The sequence below is a fragment of the Falco peregrinus genome, chromosome 6 (genome assembly GCF_023634155.1).
Source record: "Falco peregrinus isolate bFalPer1 chromosome 6, bFalPer1.pri, whole genome shotgun sequence".
Classification (NCBI taxonomy): domain Eukaryota; kingdom Metazoa; phylum Chordata; class Aves; order Falconiformes; family Falconidae; genus Falco; species Falco peregrinus.
In genome coordinates, this window is record NC_073726.1 from 56,992,312 (window position 1) to 57,015,124 (window position 22,813).

Here is a 22,813-nt window from a genome sequence, read left to right on the forward strand (position 1 = left end):
AACCCCTTAATTCTGAACTGTTATTCCTGGTGCATTGCCCTAATTAAAAGGGAGCCTAGAATTCTTTAGGTTCACATAGTAACAGGTCCATCTGCTCAGACAATAAGCTTACTGAATGCCCTCTATAGCACGGTAGTGCTCAGACATGCAATCATCTAGCCCAGTGGAAACAAACTGTTTGCAGAAAAACCTCAGCTGTTTGTATGGGTGGAAATTTGGGTGAAGTTGTCTGGAACAGCCAGAGATGCTTCACCTAGCAGGGGGGAAGAAAACAGCCCAGGTATGTCCAAGTAGCTGTTGTGCTCAGCTCCCGTTTCACAGGGTCAGAGCTCTCGCTCTGTGTGCTGTTCTAATGAGGTACTCCTCAACACCAGTCTCCTGTTGTGGAGAAAGTAAGTTGTACTTGAGGAAATTAGTTTACTGCGTGATGCTGGGAAAGCATATAAATCGCTTGCTCCTTGCACATTTGTCATTGTTGCCCTAGGCAGGGATGTAGCTGGGAAGGGGGTGATAGTCACACAATAGGTGTAGCCTATTGTAGCCTGCAATAGGTTAAAGTGCAAGACAGCTGTGAGGGCTCTTTTTTTTCACTTGGTTGGTGGTTTTTTTCCATATAGCAATGATGTACAGAATAAGAAGTCGGCAAGTACCACCCTATATATCTCCAAGAATTTCGTTCCTACCCTCACAGCAACAGGGAAATAACAATGGGGAAACACGGGCTTGAAAAGCCAGATAATTAATACAGTAACACATGGCAAAGAAATGGTCACATTCTTTATTTTCATTTTAAGTCTTTAGCCATCAGTAAAGTGAATGGGCAGAAAATAACCAGCTGAGCAGACAAATCCACCTTAGCCAGTTATTTCCAAATATAAATAACTGTGGGACAACCAAAATTGAGCCAAAATAGAAAAAGGGAGCTGGGGCATTTAAAAGACAAAAGTAAGCCTAGCTGTACTCCCTTTTCATAATGTCAGTGAAGAGGAAGTACCATAACAAAAAGGAAGCTATGGTTACATTTGATCAGACATTTATTCCAACAGTAGGCATGGAATTGCACTTTCATGAAAATGCCAAAGCTGAATTGAGTCCAGTGCACTGGGGACATTGTGCGTACTTAGCTTGATTTCTGCTGCAGCTCCTTCATTCTGTTCAGGGCACTGCCAGCCTGAAACCACTCTATCTGTGACTCATTGAAGGTGTGGTTCAGCATGATTGTTTCTTGGCTCCCATTGGGATGCTTGATGATGCATTTCAGAGGCTAAAGGAAGAAGACAGTTTTTATTTCCCCCCCTTCTCTTTCAAGGGAGCAAGTTAACAGAAGCCTCTCACAGGAAAATTCCTGCGTGTTTTTACAGGATTGAAAATGGAAAATTGGAGCTTGGGGTGGGTCTCAACAGAGAAGTGTGGTCGCAGTTCCTTCTGGGGAACACTCATGCTTAAGGCAACACATCCAGGAATTTGGAATACTGTACAAGGGTTTCTTGCAACCGTTCAGAATAAGGCAACCCGATTCTAACTTGCTCTCTAGCCACCCAGACCACTGGTGAAAAGCGTCTCGTCTGGCTGGTACTGCACTGCCCATCAGTGCCTGTGCTGCTTCAGGCCCCGTGCACACAGCTCGACACTGTCCCCCATCACCGGCACATCCCTGCCCCCCGACTGCAATGCCAAGACACCCAGACAGTTACCTTTCCGGGTGCAAAGTCTGCCAGCCCCACAATGCTTAACTTGTCCACAGGATGAATCTTGTTGTAGTCCGCTGGATCAGCGAAAGTGAGAGGCAGGAGACCTTGCTTCTTCAGGTTGGTTTCTGCAGAGAACAAACCACCAAGCACACTTGTAACAACGCTGCAGGGGATCAGTGTGTTGTACCTTCTGGCTGGCTCAGTGCTTCTCAGAGAAATGTTCCAGCAACAATTACAGTCTTTGCAGCAAAATCAGCATACCCGCTGTTTGTGGCCTATCTAACGATTCCTGACAAGAGGGTGTTGAGCCCTGGGGCAAGGCAAACACCACTTCCACTCAAACCAAATACATCCTGTTTACACACATCACAGGGGAAGTGCAACTCACCATGAATCCTGGCAAAGCTCTTGGTGATGATGACCCGGCCCCCCAGGTGACGTGGCTCCAATGCTGCGTGCTCCCGGCTTGATCCCTCACCGTAGTTTTCATCCCCAATAACTGCCCATTTGACACCCATTTTCTGTGACAAAAAACAATTTACACTTCTGCAGTCACCCAAGCAAGGAATTAATAACAAATACCCACCCACACATCTAATTTCAGTGCTACACTACTGACATTGCTGTGCTATGACACCTTCTCCCAGGTTTTGAAAAAGGACAGAAACAAAGGAATTAAATGCTTCACAGCAGTTAGGCACAGCCATCCTTTGCTAACAAGGACTAAGGAGGATTTCCCTTGGCATCCAGAGCAAATCCTTGCTGCCACCTTTCCTTCCCCAGAGCAGTGTTCATACCAGCCACGATCCCTGCTCTACTTATGGAATAGATACAGAAGATTTTAACTTCTGTCTACTGGGAGAACCAATCTGAGACCACTGCCAAGCTGTCCAGAGGGTAAGAGGACATATTTCTTGAGATTCTAAGCCAAGTGTTAAGGAATGAAGAGGACACCATTAAAATATGTTTGAACATTAGACGAGTCACAGGTGGAACGCTCCAGGAGGCAAGATTTAGTTGCAGTCTGATGACACCTGTGCCTCGTAAGGTGTGCAGTGGCTAAAGGAGTTCTTCCCCTTTCATCCATGATTTCTGGTCCCCTCTCAATCACAAGATCCTCCTCCCTCTTCCCTGTGGCAGGTAGGGGGGACAGAATCTCCTACAGGAACTGCAATCATCAGAGCAAGTCCCAAGAAAAAGCCTCAATGCTGAGTGAATTCACAGCTGCCGTTACTTTAGAGCAGGAGGGCAAAATGCTTGGCACAGACTGTCCAAAGTGTGAACAGCTTCTTAAAATAGATGCGCCAGGGGAAAGTCTCACCTTGTAGTAACGGGCTGTGTCTGGGACTGGGCCAAACTCCTGCGTTAATGCATTCCTCACAGAGTTGGCTTTGCCATTTTCAATGTTGATGGCGCCGATGAGCAGATTGTTGGAGATGTTGTCCAGATGGCCACGGAATTTGAGCCACGGTCCAGCTGCAGAAATATGGTCAGTGGTGCATTTCCCTTTTACCTAAAGGGTAGTAGAAGAGAAGAACGTTTTAGGATCGATCTGTGACTTGACCCTTCCTCAACACTTTTTACTGTAAAGGATCTTCACATCTCTTTATAAAAGGCACAAACTCAAGACAATTGCATCTGTTACAGATCAAGGCACTCTAAGGCAGAACACCATGGTCATTCTGCACGTGGTGGGTAGGAGGAACATCCCCATTCCAAGGGGCGAACTGTAAAAATGAGCTTAGCCATGACACCTCCTGCCATGTCCTCATTTCCCCCAGCAGCAGGTTCTTCAGGTACAAAAAGCAATTAATCCCTTCCTGCTATAGCTCACCCACCCTGCTGGAGGGGTTCAGCAAGATGCTAAGTATTTCCTCTAAGCTCCCAATCTGCACATAAGCCTTCTCAGCTTGTAAGAACAGAATTCCCAATGAGAGAGAAGTCCCAAAGTGCTTGCAAAGGAATTGCCCATGTCAGAAACTCAAGCACAGCTCTGTATGGCCCTTGGGAGTACCTGCACCACTGCCACTAGAACCAGCAATGTGCCTGAAGGTCAGCTCCTAAGAGGCTAAATTTCAGAATCCATCAGTGTATTAACCGAAGTTTTCATCCCGTTAACTCACCACAGGCAGTGAGGAAAAACCCATGTCTTCATTAAGAGACCGAAATACAGTATTTAACTGTTGTGAAGTAATTTTTTTTCCTATAAAATGGGAAGTGAACACACATACTGATGGATGAGAAGTTCCTAACGACCTCATTTCAGACAAAATGCATCTTAGAACAGTCAGGTATTAGAGATGCTAATTAAAGAACCTATCCACCTTTCTGCTGCAGGTTGTAACTGGGAAAAATTCTGCAGACTGCATGGTATGGATAGGATCTTATTATATAGGATCTTATACATGGCATAAAAAGCTTCACTTTTCATGGTATTAGCTAACCACTAGCCCAAAGGAGAAGCATCATTTAGTTATAATAGAAAAATATAATAGAAAAAAGTATCAGTAGGAAACACCTGGAAGGAAGGAAGACCCTTGCTTCACTTTCCGTAACAATGTGGTTGTAGGGGAAGGAATCACAGATAGCTCAAAGGCATATCCAAAGCTCCTAGCCATTATGTGCAAACCCCTGTTTGAGCAGTCTTGTCATAGCCAGCGTTCCTCCACTTCGCTCCTGACCTTGATGAGGATCAGCATGTCTTCCAGATCCTTGCCGTCCCACTTATCGAAGGGCTCAAGAAGCTGGAGGCGCTGGCTGGTGGGGCTCACATCCACATGCTGCCCACTGCCATCCTTGGGAGGGTACTGATAGGTGTCCTGGCCTGGGTCAAACTCCTTCCAAAGAAAGGAAAATCATCAGCCTCAGCCATCCACAACGACATATAAAGAGAACAAGCCAATACAGGCAACTGCACCCATTCTAGCTTTAACACTAAGGGAGAGGTCAGTGCATTCAAGTTCCCTTCCTACACGTAAACCACTACAAGTGACAGGCCTTCCCTCCCTCCACCTCCAGATGGAGCAGTTACCAGCTTGGGCAGCTCATCTGCATCAGGTGCTTCTAGTTTAAACTTCTTCCCATCTGCTCCTGTCAGGTAATCTGTCTCAGGGTTAAATTTTAGAGTGCCAGCAATGGACAGGGCTGTGACAATCTGAAAGAAAAAAATGACACATTGAAAGGTATATTCTACACTCCATCTCTTCACTTCAAAGTCCTGTGCCTAACAGTCTCAAAGCCAGGAGCCAAGCCACAAACCAGGCTACACTGGGACTCTGCGGCAGGCAGAGGAATTAGTTCCCAAGACACCCTGAACTATTCCACAGCCCCCCTCTGGTTGTTTCTTACCTCCGGAGAGGTCACAAATGCATGAGTCTCTGGATTGGCATCATTGCGACCAGTGAAATTCCGGTTGTAGGATGTAACTATTGTGTTTTTCTCTCCTTTCTTGATGTCCTTCCTGTGAAAGAAACAAACATGCTTATGAAATCCAAAGGGAATATTGCTTCTAGATATCTCGCTGTTAAAATCCCCCAGCTTGGTTTTGGCAGCAATCACTATCCTTTGGAAACATGAATCAGTGCCTGGATGTTTTCTTCCCTTAAGCACAGACTGAAAATCACGGACAGCACAGAAGCAAGTCAGACACCGATACCTGGAGTAGTTTTCACAGCCCGATGTTACAGTGTTGAACTGTCTAAACAATAATCAACTAAGTACACACTACCTTTGGACATCCCACCGTTAGCAATGACAAAGCCACATGAGAACGTGCCTCCCGTACCTTCTATTGGGAACTTTCCTCCCTGCCACTCCAACAACTGAAATTGGACCAACTCACTTTTCCTATTTTAAAAGGACGATACAAACTCATTCCACCCTCTCACAGACAACAAATCTCTCTCCCCATTTTTTGCCTACTATTAGAAGCCTCCACACTTGTGGCCATTCTGCAGCTTCATTCATCTAAAGGCTCAATATAAAATTGCAGTCTTTCATTTCTCCACCTCCAGCGCATATCAGACAGCTATGGGCAACAGGTTTTTAAGCATTTATTTTTAAGTCCCAGTGTGTTACATTTACAATCAAATTTGGCTTCACAGAGCACTTCAGGAGCTAAAAGATGCAAAACTAGAGTGAGGTCCATCTTTCACTTTACCTGTCCCACTGGCCAATGCATGGCCCACAAGCGTTGGCAAGAACCAGCCCTCCAACATCTCGCAGGATTTGTGCCTGAGGGCAGAAAACAACTCTGTTATTAGTAGAAAGTCTGGAATAAGTTTCTGGGGTTGCTCTTTCAGGGGAAGGGGACACCTGCTTCTAACAAAAAGCACCAAGCCTGAGAAAATTCCCCTACTTGTTTCACTTTCAAGTTTTGAGTCACTTTTATAAATACACGGGGTTTGGCCCCAGTAAAGCTGTTAAATTAACACTGGGGAAGAGCACAGGATGACTTGCCACGGATGTTCCCATTCTCTACCTACTGCAGATTGAGCAATCCAGCTACTCTCAGATATCTGACTGAAGGGCAGTGTCTGGTCTGATTAACATCCTACATGCTTCCTGTCCATGTAAGGAAAGAATTGCTGACAGTGCAGGAGGCAAGTGTGTGTGCCTGCTCAGTCCGTTCCACAAACGATTCAATTACGAGGGCAGCTGTTAAGGACAGGTACGACTGTGGACTTGGCTGGAGGAGGCACTAAGCATTGGCTGGACATAGCCACATGCAAAGACTTGGTCCCCACACTGCGACAGCATTTAACATTTACTTAATATTAGAACTAATTAAAACACAGTTTTTTGCACAGCAAAGGGGAGAAAGTAAGTGACAGTTCCTCTGCAGAAACACTCCTTTAAAATAAAATAGGATTTTTGCCATAAGTTTAGTCTAAAATGGGAACCACCTTCCATCAAAAGGGTTTGCTCACATCTTAAACTATTCTTAAAGGAGAAAGCTGGATTGCAGGTGGATACTAGCCCTTCATCAGTCATGACCAGCCACAGAATCCCAGGAGCACAAGGCGTCCCTTGCTGGGCGTACTGTAATCTCCTCAGGGCCCCAGTTCCCAATAACTGTCCAGTTCCAATCCCATTCTATCTGCCCAGGTAGTAAAGATATCAGGTCAAAACACTATCAAGGTGATGGCAGGACCCACAAGCATAGTAATACAAGACTGGTTACTATATCAGTAATTGCACCTCTAGTGGTAAGTGAAGACAAAGTTTAAGTTTCCATTAGTTACCTCCAGACTCCCAAGTACCGTCTGGAAGAGAGTTTAACACAACTGTTTGGAAGTGTAAGGCGCAGACATACTCACATAACCATCCCTTTCAATGGTGGCACGGATCTGCTCTGAGCCTGGTGTGATTGTGAACTTAGATTTGCACTTCAATCCATGCGCTAATGCCTGTTTCGCCACTGCTGCAGAGCGTCCCATGTCCTCATAGCTGGAGTTGGTGCAGCTGCCAATCAAGCCTGTGGCATTTGATAGAAACAGGGAGGTGGTTATTGCAACCCTGGTTCTAGGAAGCTTCTCCCTGACCCACCTCTCAGCAGACAAAACAAGGGACAACCCCCTTTTCCACTGACAAGGAGTCTGAAATGGTTTCAGGTGCTAACACTGCCATGCCTCCCAGCAATACGCTGTGGTCACAAGCAACTCCTTGTGTAGCTTTGGAGGTTGCACAGTCAGAACACATGACCTGATCACTAGCCTAGTTAGTGTTTTAGAAGATCCAAGTGTCACCTACTTGCACTTCAGTTAAGCACATTACCAGAGAGGTATTGTCCCACAAAGATAAAAAAGGCTTCAAATCAAGATGGCAAGAAATGGAAGAAATGATGAAAAGAAAGCACCCTTCGTTACAGTACAAAGACCACACGAGGACATACTGTTCCATCCTGAGAGCATTCTGGTGTTAACCAGCAAAAAGTAAATTCTCTTTCAGTTACAGCTGCTCTTGATCCTATTTGTAACACTAAGAAATAACACATTTCCCACCTGGGATATGGTCTTCACAATGTACTTGCATTTTTTCATTCCCCCCAGTGAGCAACACTTGAGAAGCTAGCTAACAGGTTACCATCACACAAGTGAGTGTATCTATTTCCAAGCCTGCTCTTTAGGAGTAGCTTTACTATGTCCTGAGAGCTCAACAGTCAGCTGCTGGGAGGACTGACCATCATGCTCCTGACAGATCTTTGCAACAGACAAACCCATGTAACAACTATTGCCAAAGGTGTTCTTCAACAGGTAACATTCCTGTCAACCCTATCTTTCAAAAGCTTCCAAGGAGGTAAAAAACCTTGTCTGCCTCTTAAAATTAAACTCCCTCCAGCTATCCCAGATCTCATCCTGCACAGCTGGCCCAGGTGGTCACTACTCTTCCCAGCAAATTCATACAGCCATGAAGAAATGACACTGCAGCAAAGTCAAAGGATGTATAGCAGTAATTAAAGGATTGGATCTCAAGGTATTTTACCAACCGCTTAACCCACGACAGCAACACTTATGCCACAAGGATGAAGGCAGAGGAAAAAGCAAACGCTACTCACCAACTCTGATATCAACAGGCCAGCCTTCTTTTTCTGCCACAGCACCAATATCTGACACAGGGTGCGCCAGGTCTGGTGTGAAAGGTCCATTGATGTGTGGTTTCAGCTTTAAGAAACAGTGACAAAACTTAGAAATTACAGTAGCCAAGAAAAACCCCAAAACACAGCAGCAAATCAATTCCTTTCATAGCTCTATCTGGAAGCTATTTAAATAGAATTCTCCTACACAAATACCAGAGCAGGAGCTGTCGGCGAAGCAGACCTGAGTGGTTTTTGTATGTTCTAGCACAGTACCAGGGGTGTCACATCAAGCTACCAGCTTGGTCCTCATTCATACAAGGCAGAGTCACATCACAACATCCAAGATGGCAAGCAGGAAGGAAGCCTTACCTCACTGAGGTTGATTTCTATCACCTGGTCATACTGACAACCAGAATCCGGTACCAAATGTTGCTGGAATTCGTCCGCCAGTGCAGCTATATCTAGAAATGAAAGAAGCAAGATCTGAGAAGTGCAGTAAATGAGGGAAAAGAAAAAGCTTGGAACAGCTAAACACAGGGGGTCCACGATACCCTTCCCCAGCCACTTCATCTACAGACTGCCCCCTTGTAGCAGATGACCTACAGAACCATGCAAGGTCAGAAGTCACACCAGGACCCATTGTCGGAGGATGCTGCTCCCAGAATACACCTTCACTTGAACCCACACTTCCACCCACTTCAACCCCAAACCGTCTTACCAGCTCGCCCAGTCTTGCCCAAGTATTTCTTCATCCGTGCGTTGTAAGGGAAGATCGATGTGGTAGCTCCAATTTCAGCTCCCATGTTACAGATTGTTGCCATTCCTAGAGAAGGAGTGGGAGAAGAGACCACAGAGTCAATGAGAAAGTCCAAAGCCATCCAATTCTTCAAAAGTCAGTCCATGGAGAAGACAGCAAAGCCAAGAGAGATCAGGGCATTAGCCACAGAAACCTAATTCCACAGCAGAGGTCACACTGACTACATAATGGCTGGCTCAGCCCCTAATGTTTCTGACCAATACAGTGCCTGTGACCAGACTTTTCTGCAATGAAGGAACTGAAAGCTACACCAATTCTTGCAGATACTGGAAGGGATGACAGGGAACCCCCTGTCTGCACTGAGCACCAAATATATTTACAGCAGTGAGCAGTGTCTCTGCTACCTGCAAAGAGTGTCCTGACGCTCCCTACTATCTCATTTATCTTTACTGGAAAAGCCAGAAATTTGTGAGAAATTTAATGGGTTGAATAAAAAGCTTCCAGTGATTGAACACAATATAAAAAATGCACATTTGCTTATGGCACTGCGATCACCCAAGCCTTTCAAGGACACAGCAATGAAACTATAGAAGCTGCTGTTTTACATTTAACAAGCCAGAAGCAGAAATCAGAGAGGTCAAGATCCTCTGATTTCATAGAAGAAAAATCCCAAATTGCTCTCAATTTGTAAAACCAAATATTCCAAGTTGTAGCCAACCCATGCTAATACAGGAAACCAGCTTGAAAGCTGCATTTCAAGCCAAAGGAAGGGACACTTCTCATAATTTTGTCCTAATTAGCATCATTACAGACAACTGCAATTTTTCCTGGTTCAAACTCAGCACCCAAGACCCACAGTTAGCTAGTGTAAGACTGCATGTTACAAACTGCTGCTTTCTGGTCTCCCCTCTGCCCTACTTCTCTCAAAAGCTTTTTCTTTAGCAATTGTCACAAATGTACCCCTTCAACCTGTTTCTTTCCTCTATCTGCAGCCTATTTTAGGCTGAAATAAAAATATCCTTTATCTCTGACATCTCCACCCTCTAAGCATACGCCGGAATACAACCACCCTTACTTTTATCCTGACACATCATCTTGCAGGATTCTTCACAATTAACCATTCAGTGTTCTCAAAGTCGCAAAAAGATTCAATGGAGAAGAGGTCACTTTTTCACTAAGAGGGAGTGCTACCTCCCCCCAACTCTCCCAGTTTGCCACATACTAATCACCTGGCCAGGCTATGGGAAAACGTTTTAGTACTTCTTACCTGATTCCCTTCCCAGCCTCCACAGACAACATCCAGCTACAACAACAATCCCCTCGGGTAAGAGATTTGTGTTGTCTTACCAGTGCAAGAGATTGAATCCACACCAGGCCCGTGGTATTCGATGATGGCACCTGTTCCACCCTTGACAGTGAGGATGCCAGCCACTTTCAGGATCACATCTTTAGGAGAACTCCAGCCTGAAAGCTTGCCAGTCAGCTTTACACCAATAACCTGACCAACATTAACAGAAAAAAAAATATTAAAATACTGACACCATTTCCCCTTTTATCAGCCAAAAGGATTCCTCAGAATTTTTCCTAAGAATCTGGGTGGTCACCATACCAAAAAGGAGAAAATCCTTAAGCATTAGAACATGTGCACAAGACCTGAAACCACTGACAGGGTCAACTGAAGGGAGATCAGTGGTCACCTATTTCTCTCAGTCCCTGGGTAAAAAGGAAATCAAAACTCAAGTGCCAATGAAACAGATCAGCTGTTTGAGCCAGTCTGTAATTACAAACAAGACTGTAATGGTATAACAGCGCTTTATATACACAGTGCCTGAAAAATCAATGTTTCTTACACATCTTATCTCACCCTTCACATCAAAGATTAGTATTCCTTCTGCTCCTACCTTTGGACATTTGAGCTCCCAAGGGATTCCTGCCATGACATCTACAGCATCAGCTCCACCCACACCAATGCAGATTCCTCCCAAGCCACCTCCATTGGGGGTGTGTGAATCTGTGCCGATCAGCATAACCCCAGGGTAGGAGTAGTTCTCCAGAATGATCTGAAAATAAAAATGGATTGTCTGCTTGCTTGTTTTTTGGGAAAGGAGGCGGAAGACAACAAGAAAGAATACAAGAACAAAAATTTACATCAGTATGTATTTGCAGATTTCAGTAGCAAGACAGTAATTTAATTTGGTTTGGATTGGAAAGTCACATTTGTTTCAAACTCCTTGTGGAGGATATAATGACCGAATGAGGTACCAAGCCTCAGCCCCAGGATCCTTGCTTATCCCAGGATAGTAAGAAAACTTTGAAAGTGATCTCTGTTTTTTTTCACTGGAAGACTCGTTCCAAGTCAGGCTTTTGCTAAGGTGCCACTTTAAGGGCTCAAAAGTCCGTTCCTTAGTCTCCATACCCTCCATCAACTGCTGAGCAAGTCAGTTCACCTGTCCAATGCTAGAGACCTTTCACAGTCTTTATGCTCCCGTAGCAGCAGAAAACCAACAGGCTCCTCCAATCCATGCTGCCAGCCAAAAACCTAATCACATAGAACTCCTCACAAACACACCAAGAGGCTGCCCTTCCCTTATCTCTGCTGTTGATTCCATGCAAGACTCTTCAACTATCAACAAAACCACAAAACAGCTCTTTAATGAAAAACAATGAGTTTTCTATGGTAGCAACACAGTAGAGAACTCAAGCTAATGAACTTCTCACTGCGTATGTGCCATACCAACACTACAGACAGCCTTTCTGGGAAGCACAGAACTCACAGCACGTGCATCACAGAACGGCTTCGACAGAACTAAGGTGGTGGCCCTTTACTGAGAAGGCCAAGGCTTTGCTTCTAGTACTTCCAGCTTTATTTGCTTGTAGCTCACATTAATATACTGTTGCAAGAAAGATAACTTTCAAGGCCTCACTTTGCCAGAGCTGGACTCTGAAGCTATAAAACACAACGAATTTTCTCCAGTCAGAGAAAGCCAGGCACAAGAAAGCTGGTAACCACGGCACAGAGCTATGCTGCCAGATGACAGATATTACAGGCAGTTTCAGAGCACAAATGACCTGAAGTGTTCCCACAACCTTTTGGAGAGCTCATCTATTTTATTTCCTTTCTCTGTTGCATCACACCAAGTTCAGGTAATCTTAGTAACTCATTTTTGTAGCTAAGAAAACATAGCAGAGAACTCCTGACTGCATCTAGTGACAAGTTCCATGCTGGCAGGGTGCTTACCAGTCATCCATTCTCCTCTCCACTCCTTTTGTTTTGTGCTGCACTTCATTTTTTACTGCCTGTGACCCAGAGGAACAATGAAAAATGTCTACCGGGCCCACAAAGCAAATCAACCAAGAGCAAGTTAGGGAAATCCTGCCAGAAGTGTTGGTTTAAAAAACAAACAAGGAAACAAAAAGCCTCATTAAGTGGTAAGTTAGCTTGGACAGTCATATTCTTTTAAGATGCAAGTGCTATAACAAGAAAATTTCAGACTTGGAAACTGGTTTGCATTTTATTCAAATTCACATAGCAACTCATTATGCGTTGCCATTCTTAAGTACTTAAAAGTTGCTTTGCTCAGTGTCCTCATATACACTCCTGTTTTTTATGGAACCAAATGCATACGAAATACCCAAAAAATTTGTTCCCAAAGCCAATTTCCTTACCACCAAAAGCAATTCATGTTAGCCCTGTGTAGCCAGCTTCATGTCATCACCTTACTGTCCCAACTGTACCAAAAGGAGCCAGCCCACAAACAGTTAAGAGATTTCAAGTTTCTGTGATTCACATGGCATGGTGTTGGCACTACCCGATTATGCATCAGGTTACAGTTTGACCAAAATAACCTTTAAGAAAAAGCACTGTTGCCAAGATAACTGAGAGAGAACAAGCAAGAAACCTCACCCGCCTCAAGGAAAGCCAGGGTTTTTTTCCCTAAGCTGATGAAATTCTCTAAGGGTTTCCACTTGAGCACTCTTCACCATAGGGTAAGAGAGCCACTGTACGTTCAAAGATTGCAAACATGCACACTTTACCTGGTGAATGATTCCCGACCCAGGTTTCCAGAATCCCACTCCATACTTAGCACCAGCTGTTGCTAGGAAGTTGTACACCTCCTGGTTTATATCCTATTCAACACAGGGAAATGCACAGCATTAATAACACATTTTGATCTTTCATACATCAAGAGTTCATTCAAATACATTCCCTCCCCTCCCATGCCTGACTGTAGTTCGCTCCAGTTTTGTAGCAGCCAGAAGGAGGTGCACATCGCTTTTAAAACTAAAAGGGATCAAGACTTCACCAGTCAGTTGTAACAGGCCATTTAATTTCATCCAACTTGTAGCTCTACTAAAGCATCTTTTTTAGTTTCCAATTCCAAACAACACAAGGGAAATACACAATTAAAGGAAACCCCTGCCAGTAAGGCTTTTAAAAATGCTCTGCTCACTTCTCATATTCTCATGTGGGGTTTCTTAACCCATTTCCCTCCCTTCTAGCCCCTCTTTGCTTCTCTACCAGCTGTTCCTTTTGCTTTACAGATGCTTTGCAGACATTTCAAACCCCTTAGATAAGCATTTTGGCTTTATTTTTACAGATTAAGAAACAGAACTGGAAGTTGCTCACTGCCAGGGGAGTTGGTGGGTGTCATTTCTCATTCTACGAAGTCCCCTGTCTGACTCACACAATGCTGCCTTTCTTGCTGCACTATCACCATTACTGGTGGAGGTCACACTGTGAAAATTGCTTGTGAGAATAACCACAGTTGCCAAGGAAGTATGACACTATTATGTCCTGATAGTTCTTGGCAGAGGAGTAGCAGAGTAGATAAGATAAGCACTAGAAGGAAAGAGTTTCTTAAAGACTGTTCTCATGCAGCTACACTTCAGAATAAAGAGAAAGGGGAACTTAAGATAATGGAAGAATTGTCTCAGCACACATTTGGTGAAGTTTCCCATGAAGCAGCAGCTCTTTAAGCCTCATTTTTCACCAGGAGTTGGGTCACTTCACTCTGTGCATCCCTCCCCCAGTAAAGCACGCTGATGTGCCAGGAGCAGATCCAAACCACCCTCTGGCCTGCCAGCATTCATTGTGTGCCAACTGGCAGCAGCAGAAGTAGAACCCAGTCAGAAGAAGGCAGGACCTTTACTTGCTCTGCTCAGAGCGGATGGAGGGAGGGACTCAGCTCAGGGCTGCAGGGAATATAGCTGCACTACAGAGAACAAATGCAGCAATAGAGGGGAGGGAAGACAGGACATGAAGGGAAGGAAACAAAGTGTCTTATTTACTAAGTCCCAAATTCTTAGTCACACAACTTGGGCACAACTTAGAACTGACACAAGCAGAGCAGAAGAACTCCCCAAATTCACCTGAGTGGTCTAAGTTGCTTTACTGTGGCCTGAAGGAGGAAGCCAGAAGCAGTTACTTCAGCATCAGGTCTTTCTGTGAGTAGATATGGACTAAAATCTTAAAATACAGCTGAGCCTCCACAAACTGTTTACTGTTCGTAAATTTTGGTATCAACATCCAAGGCACAAATCCTCCTGGCTCTGACAGTGGACTTAGGCTAGGCCTACTTGGAGTAACAAGATTTCCCCCACCTCCCTGCTATGCTACAAGCACGTTCTTCCTTGGCAGATGCATTGTGGTGTGTAGGAAAGAGGTGAATATATCTATATTTAACAGAAGCTCCTATGGAAGAATAAGCTGTAAAACAGTGAGCGAGAAATTGTCAAAAGGCAGTAAATCAGTAGTTGGACAAACACCACACTGAGGTTCCCAAATAAAAACCAACATTGTCTATGCTTCTATACATATTTATACCTACCCTTGCTAGCCCTGAAAGCTGTACATGCTTCAATTAGTGTTCTTCATCTGATCCCTAGCAAATAGTAGTTATTTGCTCCCCTGTCACATGACATACCAGTGCAATGCAGACACACATATGTCCAGGGAGTTTTTCATACTGCCATACTGCAGCATAAAGTGTGTAACTCTCTAGAGTAATCTGGCTTCCTTTTTTCCCCTTTGAAATAGATTCTTCCTCTTCCCTTAGCTGAAGTATCTTCTCACTCTCCAGAACACTTATATGACCTGGGCTTCCATCATTAACAGATTAAGAACAGCTTTCCTACATTCATGGTCCTTTAAACCATGTAATGGATGAATCTCAGCTGAAAAACTCCCAAAGATCCATTTACTGTTTCCTTGCTGCATCTGACCTATGTACAGAGCTGACCACCACAGGCAATCTGTTACCGTATCTGACTCATGGCTGTCCTTCTGGGGAAAAAAAAAAAAATATCTTCCTTTGACTGCAAGGAGGCTTTCAAACAGACAGAATTTAAGTTTCTGCGATAGTGACCTTGGCTCTTCGAAGATCCTTTTCACCACCTGACTGGGCTTCGATGAGGTGATCACAGTGGATGGTGGAAGGCACGGCCACTTTTGGCAGCCCACTGCTGATGAACTGTAGCATTGCCATCTGAGCAGTGGCATCCTGCATGGCCACACGGTCTGGCCGTAAGCGCAGATAGGTCTTGCCCCGCTCAATCTCTTGTTTTGCTGGGTCATCCAGGTGTCCATACACAATTTTCTCAGACAAGGTCAGGGGACGGTCAAGCCTGGGGAGAAGAATTTTAGTATCTGCATCTAGTGTACTTCCAATATTCCTGATATCACTCGGACTGTTAAGACCTATTAACACACAGAAATCTGCATGGTCTTCTCACAGCACTAAAACATCAATTGGCAGCTGGCTAAAACAAGGGCTGTCCAGAAAATTCTGAAGTGTGTGGACTGATGTCACTTTATGCTTTCTTTTCTAAACTTCCTATACAGTAAAAGAAACACTGCCTCTGTTCATTTCTTGAGTCATACCTCACGATGGCCAGCGTGGAGGGGAGACAAAGGTCAGACTCAATTCACAAATACCAGATCCCATAGCAAGCAAGTACAACTAAGCAGTTTCATGACCTCAGACCTTTCATCCTGCAGCTGTATCAGTTGAGGAACTTATTTATGTCAGTGGTGAGATCTTCTGAGAAGTAACTAAGGGACAATGACTTGAAATGAGAGCTACTGCATTTAACAAAGAACGCAAAGACTGAAGGACATGTCATACAAACCACTGCTGAGGTAAGTGGAGCAGGAATGACAACTTAGCAGGCACACAAGCCTCTATCAGCAGATTAAGGTCATCATGTTTACATATGCTACAAATTCCTAGCCCTCCTTCCCCTGCCTAACACCTACAGCGAAACACAGGAGAACATTCACTGTTGAAAGAGTGCAAAGGAGCATTAGCCTATAATGACCACTGCCCACGCACTGCTTCCCCAGAAAGGAGCAAGGGCCAATACAAAGACTCTTCAAAGACGGCATTAAACAATGAGGACAGAGCCCTTTCTAACACCTCTTCTGCACTGGCCTGGTTCTGTGCATGTTACAGTGCTTCATCGTAACCTTCAACACTTCCCACAGTGACCTACCACTATGTGGAGACACCACAACTCATGCTTCACTACATCTGTAACTGCCACTGCTTCAAAGCTGCTCCCCCTAGTAAATATTCCCTGTGCCAGGGCCCCAACATGTTTTTTTCCTCCCCTCCCAACACTGCAGAGCTAAATTCTGCACACTGACCCCTCCCCTCTTCCCTCCTCCACTCTTACCTCTTACGGACAATGTTGATGTTCTTCTCCAGCTTTTCATAATTTATGTACTCATTAGGCTCGAAGTGGCTCATGGCCACCTTGGCCCGCTGGCACAGGACAGGAGCAACATGGTAGCACCGTATCCCACTATTCAAGGCATGCTGGAAAAGGAAGAGTATTAGCATTGGAACCTTGCAGAGTGAATTCCTACAACATCAGTAAACCAGTTGCTTTTCAGTTGTCATTCCTGGGACTTCAAAGGCAGAGGAACTGAGGAATTGCAAGATTTTTAAAGGTACCCAATAAACATTTGATCATACAATATTGTATATTACATTAAACAGTGAGACACCAGGTTACCCAGAATGGGTAGCATTTACCAAATTATTTCACATTTCTATTTACAGCACCAGATGCCTTATGCTTTCAGTGAGAAATCTGCTTTCAGGATGAAATAACTCTTAAGCAAATACTAGTTTGTTGTATTCCTGACATATTACAGCCATGGTGGAGAAGAACCTACACAGTTTCCAAAGCAAGTTAACCCCAGGTTTGTATTTTCTCACTGGTATTGAGTTTACATTGAAGGACTGGCAGGTGACATAGTATGGGACTGACTAGATACCCATCTGTTTCACCATCACATACTAAGTTCCCTATGCAGGATCCCTGGATACCGTTACAAAACTTGTATTTCCACATAAGGTGAGCCACATTTCAATGCTAGAGTGACTTTGATGTACATGCCTGGTCTATGATGTAACACAGAGCAGGAGAGAGGCAACATGTGGTACAAACATCAGCTTCATCAACCTGGCTGCGTGAATCCACATGCTATTTATCTTCATTCTCACAAAGGCATCTTCACCTTTCCCCTCAGAAAGGCCTTGCACTTGCACTACAGGCGAGTTAACAGCATGACAGATGAACTATACTGGGAGCTGAACACATCAGCAGAAAATGCCATGGAAAAAAAAGCCCAAATTTCACTTGGCAGCCTCCACAGTGAAATGGTTCCCTGGACCTTGGGAGAAGTGCAAGCTATGGTGAGGTACCTTTATAGCACCTGACCTGAAAGAGACAGGTCAGTGCCCAGCATTAAAAGGCTCTCACACGGCTTCGAAAACTGAGTCAGAAGGCAGTCTCCATAAAAGCTTCCAAGGATTTGGCACATGAGTCTCTTACATTCTTTGAAAGTCTCTGTCATCGACACTAGAAGTCTGGAAACAGACCGAAGACAAGAGTTCAGAGCTCTTCCTCCTCCAGTATGACGCTTCAATCTTAATCCTGTTTTTCTATTAATCTTCTAGTTCACTGTTACAAAGGTTTTATGAGCACAGGTTAATAAACATAGTGGTATTGCACTAAATATCCCTTTTGTATGTAAATCAGCAAATATTCCTTGCACAGAACACAATCACAGTACCTACCACTGTTTTTGCATTGTCAAATACGCTAGTCAATTCTTTAGATCTGTGCAATCATTTTTACTTTCCTTGTGAATATTTCTTCCAGTTCTCTTGTTACCAGCATTGAAAACATTGCCTGAAATAATCACAGTCAATGAGACATCACCAATTTTTATCCACATCTCTTGTTTTATTGTCCTTTTGATAACATTTATTAGCATGTTACACAACAAAAGTTCAGGAAACCTAAGTGAGATCATAATAGCCAGCACACTAGCAATAAGGGTGTAATTTGCTTTTTTACCAAACAATCCTAAACTATTAGACACACAGCTTTTTGGTAGGAGCAACAGAGATCTACAGCAGCTGCACACCACTTTCATTGAAGAGCATCTGATGTAAGTGAACATGAACATGGTGGTACAAGAGGGCAGTGCTTCTCCAGGAGTGCAAATGAAACCCCGTCATCAAATTTCACTGCTCACAAATTAAGCACTTTAAGCTTAGAACTTCCACAACTTATCACAGGTGTCAGAATTGAGACTTTTCCTTCTGCCACCAGAAAAAAAAACCCCACAACTGAAACCAAAACCACCCAGCTTCTCATTGTTTAATATACATAAGGTACCTTTTATCCAGCAGCCATGTAACTTCTGTGTTTATTTTGTTCTCCACCACACCACCACCCCCTTTTTTTTTAAAAAAACTTAAGCATTTACGCAATTAAAGCTGTGGAATTATCTTTACCTCACAAGATATCCATTATCTTGTGAAAGTCTCCAGCTGCTGGAGTGGCTGGAAAAAACACTGAGGGATTTCATAAATGTTCACGGAAAAATAATCTCTTCCCCAGACTAGGAAAGATACTTGGTTTAATGCAGTAATTCTTTCTCAATGTCTGCTCCTCCCCTCCCTTAACCCTGAAACAACTGATTAATGCAGTTCCTCCCTGTCACCCAGTAAAACGAAAGCTAAATTTCATCATAATTCAGTGTACAGAAGAACAAATTTGCAACTTAAAGTAATGGCAGAGGCTTCAAAGCATTCTAGTCTTGCCTTGGACCAAAGCTGATTATGATAAAAATTTAAAGCAGGGCTCTCCAAAGACAGGTGCAAAGAAACTTTTCAGATCAAATTCATATAAAATCTTTTCAGTTTGAACATACACGTCTAAGTATCTTTTTATTTCAAGAAACAGCTTGATGAAATGTAGTATTTATTAAAATACTACATAAATATTCAAATGGTAATTGCAGAAGTAGCAACACAAAGTAGTTGACTCCTGCCTGACCACAACTTCAGGCTACTAGAAATGGGAAGGTAGTGTGTTTGAGGTGAAGGATCCTGCCTGGACATGGAGATAGGCAAGAAAAGTCTGGAAAACTGAAGGTCTGTCTCTGTGATGGCCAGTAAGACTAAGGAAAAATAATCACTTCAGCCAATCAGTTTCATAAGACTAGACAATAATTTTTGTCTACATAAGACTTTTAGAAGGCACCTATTAAAAAGGCACCATCTTATTTTACTGGGATCTAAATCTCATCCCACATCTCTATTCTGTTGGGAATTAATTAATATGGTTGTTCTGATGTTGGCGCCCAGCAAGCCTAAGGATCCGTTACCAATAATGAGCAACAGCACATACTGTCTGGTCTCTCCTCATGAAGAATCTACAATATATCACTCATCACACTTGTCAATTTTCCATGCTTGTCCTTCTTCCACTGCATCCTCTGAAACAGGGTGGCAGAAATACAAGATTAAGGAAAAGCCACAAACCTAACAGCTTCCAGCTTCATTCCTTCTCAGTCTTCCCCAAAACAGCAGGTGGTTTGTGGTCTTCTGTGGTGTTTTTTTTACTAAGTAGTGAGAAGTGCCTTGAGACCAATGGCTGTGGGAAGAAGACAGCCAGCAATCTATACATCTTCCCTTTTATCCAAGAACTATTAATTTCCAGACTGACCACCCAGGAGTTACCAGGTGATCTCCTCTCATGTGGCAGTGGATCTGTTATTCCAGCACCTGAGTGTCCTTATTCAGATTTCAGTTTAAAAAATGGCAGTAATCATTACACAGCTCCTGAGCCTATTGGTATTTTGGCAGGTGAAAAGCTTCCTTAACTAAGACACAAAAAAAGCCAGCCTATTAAATGGGTCAATATTTTTTTAACTCTGTATGGAAGCCAACACTTACCTTTATAGATTTTAAAAGTCCCTCTGGAAAAGCTAGCTGTCTTGCATTTAGCTCACTACAGTGAGTTCAGATGCAAGGGGAGTCTGAATTCAGAAATTAACTTATATTTTGGCAGCAGATATGGTAGACAAATCCACTAAGCAAAAGCTCACATTCAAAAGAGTAGCAACTGTGCTACATGCACTCTTATCTGGGAAATCAGTCCCAGAAATCCTAACTGAAACCCAAAATACCATCTTTCCTCATCCTCCCTGATCTAAGAACACTAGCCAAGTTTCCAGCATTCACCATGATTCAGCCTAAAAAAAAACCCAGTGTGGTATAATCAAATTGTAAATGTAGCCTAATTTTCTAGACTTACCTCCAAAGAGCAACCAAAATTAGGGTTCTGAAGATGAGTTTAGGTCTAACCAACACTGCTTTTTGCCAGCATACACAAAGCTTCCCATACACAATTTCAGTACTTACCTACAAGGCCTTAAATAAACCCCCATAACTTTACAGTTTAGAATTTTACAGTACTTTCAGTCAATTCTCAGCCAATGTGGCTCAAGAAATGGGATGCTACTAAAAGCAGCTCCCAGGCATGAAAAAGATCTTGACCCTTTCAGGCTATTAGAAGAACTGACAGTCAGCCCACACCAGGCAAATTCCAATGTATTTCCCTCAGAACTAAGCTTCCTATGCAGTTCCATTCCAAAACAACTCTAGGATGAGAGATGAGTAGAACTGATGTTAATACCATGTGCCATGGTCAATGCTGGCACCATCACAGTGACTGGCAAGGTGATTCTCATATCTCTATCTCATATCATTCTCATTAATCTCTAGGCTGCTACACATGAGCAAAAAGAATTATTTGGCTCCTAAAGAGATCACGTAGAAGCATGTTTGATTACCATCACAGATTTAGCTCTTCACGGGGGAAGGGGGGGGGGGGGGAAATGTACCCTGAGCCTGATAATAGAAGACAGCCTCCTAGAATATTAAATTCCCCATGTTCACTGTGCTAGCACATTCTTTGTTTTACATTATACAATATTAATTTTAGCAAATGACTGCTTGTTCTCATGCAATGAGCACCATAAAACAAGAACCAATTCATTATCCCAATAAAAGATTTACCTTTATTTTATTAGTCATTTCTGTTCAAAGTACAAACTAAAAACCATTTAATGATTAAGAATGAAGATACCAAGTTAACCAAAATGATGCTAATCTGTAGCTTTTACTTAAATTAAAAAAGCTACACTTTACTAAAACACCTATCTCCAAAGTAAGGAGTAATATAAAACATGAATTAAGCTTCACAAAGTACTTTCAGAATACTAGAAGCCACATTCTTATTTCAGCTCCCTAAGAAATGGGAACATGTTAGCCAAGGTCACAAATGGCAAACTAGGCAGTTAAATTGCCTGACTTTGTCACATGCTTTGCTAAGAGGAGCACAGGTTTATTCCTTATCTGTGTTAGCAGCCCTAAAAAAATAAACCTGCATCCTGCTATGTGCCTTCCAGGCTTTAGAAGATCATAGTCTTTGTTATTGAGTATACATTAAACGCAATAATGCCTCAAGGAAGGCAATCTCTGTGGCAAGCTAGTATTACAGGCTGACATGATTTTTAGAGGTCATGATAGACAAGACTGCGAACCACTATCACTGCCTTGGAAAAAAGTGCAGCTTATGTGCCTGTCCAGGCTGCTTTTTCAGTCTTCCTAGGTCCCGCTTACGTAGAGACCCTGGCACCTTTTTCACTCAGGAGCTTCTGTTCATATTAAAAGTAGGACTTTTGAAGTAAAGTAGCCAAAAAACAGCCTTTGCCCTCAATCACACAACGAGGAGTTACCTTGTCCTGCTTGCTGCACGCTGGCAAGGGGAAGAAACAGAAGCCGAGAGGAAGACAAAAAGCACGCCCCCGGGAAAGGTTTTTTATTTCAGCCTCAGAGCCCATGCCCGGCCGCTCACTGCCCCACCAGGCGCCCCGGCGAGCCTGGGGTTTGACAGCGACCCCAACCCACCGAGGCGAGGCCCGGCCGGGGCGGGGGAGGCGGCGGGGCCAGGCCGCGTCCCCGCCGCCCCGTTCACCTTGCGCTCACCTTGAGGGCCGGCCGGGCCTGGCGGCGGGACGCACCCTGCCCCGGAGCCCGGGAGGCGGCCGCGCTGCCGCCGCGGCCTCCCCGCCATCACCATGGAAACGGGGCGCTGGGCCGCGCCGGGGACACGCTGACCTACAAGCCAGGCGGGGACAGCCCGCTCCAGAAGCTGCGGCCGCCGGCCCGCCAGGCGGGTAACGGCCCTGGCCTCGCCGCGGCCGGCTGGCTGGCAGGCTGGCTGGCTCCCTCCCGCCTCCCGCCCCGCCCGCCGCCACGCCGCCCCGCTCACCCGCAGCCGAGCCGCCAGGACGCAGTACGGCGCCATTTTGTTCACTGACAAAGATGAAGTCGCGCCCCGATGGCGTCACGCGGCCCCTTTCAAACCTCCGGCGCGTGGGGCGGGGCCGACACGGGGCGGGGCCGAACAGGTCCTGGC

The 22,813-nt window shown here is 44.3% G+C and overlaps 1 protein-coding gene across 1 annotated transcript; it reads right to left on the bottom strand.

The window, feature by feature from the left end:
* Positions 1-762: 762 nt before the first annotated feature.
* On the bottom strand, positions 763-22,787 carry ACO2 (aconitase 2). The gene is made up of 18 exons (XM_055807080.1): positions 22,667-22,787; positions 16,700-16,842; positions 15,391-15,649; positions 13,061-13,153; positions 10,927-11,085; positions 10,373-10,523; positions 8,987-9,091; positions 8,638-8,729; positions 8,248-8,353; positions 7,010-7,167; positions 5,851-5,924; positions 5,040-5,151; positions 4,723-4,845; positions 4,373-4,528; positions 3,013-3,204; positions 2,080-2,212; positions 1,695-1,816; positions 763-1,264 (listed from the first exon to the last, which is right to left on the bottom strand). The coding sequence occupies exons 1-18, from the start codon at positions 22,700-22,702 to the stop codon at positions 1,121-1,123; spliced, it is 2,358 nt and encodes a 785-aa protein (XP_055663055.1). The 5' UTR covers positions 22,703-22,787; the 3' UTR covers positions 763-1,120.
* Positions 22,788-22,813: the final 26 nt, after the last annotated feature.